Source organism: Hordeum vulgare, chromosome 2H (assembly GCF_904849725.1).
Source record: "Hordeum vulgare subsp. vulgare chromosome 2H, MorexV3_pseudomolecules_assembly, whole genome shotgun sequence".
Classification (NCBI taxonomy): Eukaryota; Viridiplantae; Streptophyta; class Magnoliopsida; order Poales; family Poaceae; genus Hordeum; species Hordeum vulgare.
The window spans coordinates 299,038,521-299,042,047 of record NC_058519.1 but is presented as its reverse complement, the minus strand read 5'-3'; the positions used below and the strand labels follow the sequence as shown (position 1 = coordinate 299,042,047).

At 43.2% G+C, this 3,527-nt stretch overlaps 1 protein-coding gene across 1 annotated transcript; it reads left to right on the top strand.

Moving 5' to 3' along the window:
- The first annotated feature begins 1,893 nt into the window (after positions 1-1,893).
- On the top strand, positions 1,894-3,138 carry LOC123426633 (receptor-like protein 2). Its single transcript, XM_045110492.1, has one exon. It carries the CDS (start codon positions 1,894-1,896, stop codon positions 2,974-2,976), a length of 1,083 nt encoding a protein of 360 aa, XP_044966427.1. The 3' UTR covers positions 2,977-3,138.
- Positions 3,139-3,527: the final 389 nt, after the last annotated feature.

The window sequence follows — 3,527 nt, the reverse complement described above, 5'->3', positions numbered from 1 at the left end:
CTACTAACTACGGACCCGTAGGTCTGAAGTGAACTACTCACGAGTCATTGGAGGGGCGATGATGTTGATGAAGAAGCCCTCCAACTCCAAAGTCCCCTCCGGCACGGCACCGGGAAGGGTCTCCAGATGAGATCTCGCGGAAACGGAAGCTTGCGGCGGCGGAAAAGTGTTTTCGTGGACGCCCTGATTTTTTCTGGATTTTTAGGGCATTTATAGGCCAAAGACCTAGGGCAGGGGAGCGCCAGGGGGGCCACAAGCTTGGTTCTCGCGGCCTCCCCCCTGGCCACGGCAACAGGGCTTGTGGGCTCCCTGTGGGCCCACTTGCTTTGCCCTCAAGCCTCCGATCTTCTTCCGTTCTGGAAAAATCATTTTGGGGATTTTATTCCGTTTGGACTCCGTTCCAAAATCAGATCTGAAAAGAGTCAAAAACACAGAAAAAACAGGAACTGGCACTTGGCACTGAGTTAATGGTTAGTCCCAAAAAAGATATAAAAGGTAAACAAAACATCCAAAGTTGATAAGATAACAGCGTGAAACCTTAAAAAATTATAGATACATTTGAGACGTATCAAATTCTAAGAAAAAACAGAAACTACCAATGAAAAAACTCTAACATAAATAATATATAAGACATTGGTTGTTGCTCACAAAAGACAGTTGATGTACTGTATTATTGCTAACATTTTTGTTGAACAAAGCATGAGGACATTTGTAATTGCACGCGGATTTCCATCTTTATCCCTTTTCTCTTATGATATGGCTTATATCAACTACTCCTTGGATGTACGGATGTAGAACAAGGAATGTCCAATAAAATGTTGTATACACATAAACATCAGTGTGAATAGGAAGTAACATTGCACTCATCATGCTTTATCGATTCAACATCAACAATGAGTGATGGCATCGACTACTTATTTGTGGGGATGTTGCCTTTTCACTCATGGACTATACCCACTCACTCCTTCAGCTCCTAATCATGTCGGCTTGAGCCACTACTTTGCCTAATATTCTCCTACCAAAAGCAACAACAGATTCGCGAATCCGTTGAGTCAGTTATGAGTAGCTTCTTGTGAAGATACCTTTTCACTCATGGACTATACCCACTCACTCCTTCAGCTCCTAATCCTGCCGGCTTGAGACACTACTTTGCCTAATATTCTCCTACCAAAAGCAACAACAGATTCACGAATCCGTTCAGTCAGTTATGAAAATTATGATAAGCACGAGAGGCTCGACTATGAATCAATCGATCCATGCCCCCTTACCGAGGTGGAACTCATGGTCACATGAGAGACTCATCATCATGGATGTCTCCGCACAGCCACAATGAGGCAGGTTTATACATCTAGCTGATCTTGATTATTACTCAATGATTCGCTATCATCCCCATGTCTTCTGCTGGTAGCGAAAACATTGAGCAGTTTTGCATCAAGAATTACATAAAACAAATTATTGTGTTTGTCTTCTCCCTGGTGTAAGACTACTTAGTAGGGTGCATCTCAACGGAACAATAAGATGCATTTTGTGTGAACTTGGACCCATAAATCTCAGACATGTGAACAAAGAGAAAAATAAGAGGAAATCAATCAGCTTCTCAGACATGTGCATTTTCAGTCTTCAGCTTCGAGAAGTATAGTTTTCCTCAAAGTAAGAGGAAATCTTTGGTACCTGTTTGCACCAGTTTACATAAGACGACGAGCCATTGAGCACCGCAACACCATCCTTTTCATGTTTTCCTCATGACCTCAGTACTAAAAATCCCAGGCAACTTTTAGTAGTGTTCAGAGCAATACAACTGGCTAGATGATTTTCAGGCAAGATTCATGAGAACACCATGCAAGAGCTCCCTTTCTCGCTAAAAAACAGAGAAGGTTTATCCATGAGAACACCATGCAAGAACACCATGCTGGTCTCCTCCTGCTCTTCTTTGCCTCTCCTACCAACTCCTGCACCGAGCAGGAGAATAACTCTCTCATCAACTTCCTGGATGGGCTCATGCCAGACGACAACGGTGGTCTCAACGTTTCATGGATGAAGGGCACAGGTTGCTGCAAATGGGAAGGCATAATCTACAGCAGCGATGGGACAGTCATAGATGTCTTGCTCGCCTCCGAAGGTCTCAAAGGGGGCATCTCGCCATCCCTCGGCAATCTTACAGGCCTGCTACATCTCAACATGTCCCAAAATTCGCTCGAAGGCAGTCTACCAACAGTATTAGTTTTCTCCAAAAGCATTATTGGCCTCGACGTCAGCTTCAACCACCTCAAAGGTCATTTACAAGAGATGCAATCCTCAAACCCCAGCCTTCCTCTCCAGGTACTGAATATCTCAAGTAATTCCTTCACAGGACAGTCCCCACTAACAACATGGGAGGTGACGAAGAATCTGGTTGCTTTTAATGCAAGCAATAACAGCTTTACAGGACAAATACCATCTTCTATCTGCATCAATGCTCCATCATTTTCCATGCTTGATCTCTCATATAATCAATTTAGCGGCAATATTTCTCTGGGGCTTGGAAGTTGCTCTATGCTGAGAGTGCTCAAAGTTGGCCACAACCACCTTACTAGAGCTCTGCATGTCGGACTATTCAATGCTACCTCACTGGAGCACCTCTCTTTAGCCAACAATGGTTTGCAAGGAGTTCTTGATGGTTCCCATATACTCAAATTAAGCAATTTGAATGTCCTTGATCTTGGATCGACTGGTCTCTGTGGTAAGATTCCGGATTCTGTTGGCCAGCTAAGAAGATTAAAGAAACTCTACTTGGATAACAACAATATGTGTGGTGAACTGCCATCTACCCTAGGTAACTACTCAAATCTCGGATACATTACCCTCAGAAACATCAGTTTCACCGGGGATCTTAGCAAAGTGAATTTCACCATGTTGGATATGAGGACAACTGATTTTTCAATGAACAACTTTAGTGGTACAATTCCTGAAAGTATCTACTCATGCACCAACCAGTGAAAAAACTATTATTAAAAATACAGGACCACATGATGAAGCACGTACTATTTCATTTTTCAGTCCAACAGTGTAACATCAAGAAACAAGCGCTAATTAATTCAAGAATTACATCATAAATATCAGGTGAGAACCAAATAAAAGTTCATATTTCATTTTTCAGTCCCACAATATAACATCAAGAAACAAGCACTAATTAATTCAAGAATTACATCATAACTTTCGGGTGAGAAACAAATAAAAGTTCCTATAACCACTGGCTTGTTCTTGGTGGATCAAACTTTAAAACATGAAGGCAAGCTGCAAGTTGTCAATAGGATCTGGACAACACATGAAGCGTCCACCGTTCAGCTGTGTGTGTGAGAGAGAGAAAAAAAGAGAGAGAGGAGGCGCCGTGGGAGAGTTTCACGAGGAGTGGTGCAGTGAGAAGATGGGGTGGATAACGAGGGTAGGGAGACAGGTTTACGAGACCATTGTTCATCGCTGCCAACGCTGCCGTGTCGTTCCTGCTCGTCGAGCTCTAGCAAGGTGATGGAGGCAGGGGTGGATCAAGG

Coding starts and splice junctions, on each gene's coding strand:
- LOC123426633 (XM_045110492.1), top strand. CDS start 1,894: ATGCAAGAACACCATGCTGGTCTCCTCCTGCTCTTCTTTGCCTCTCCT.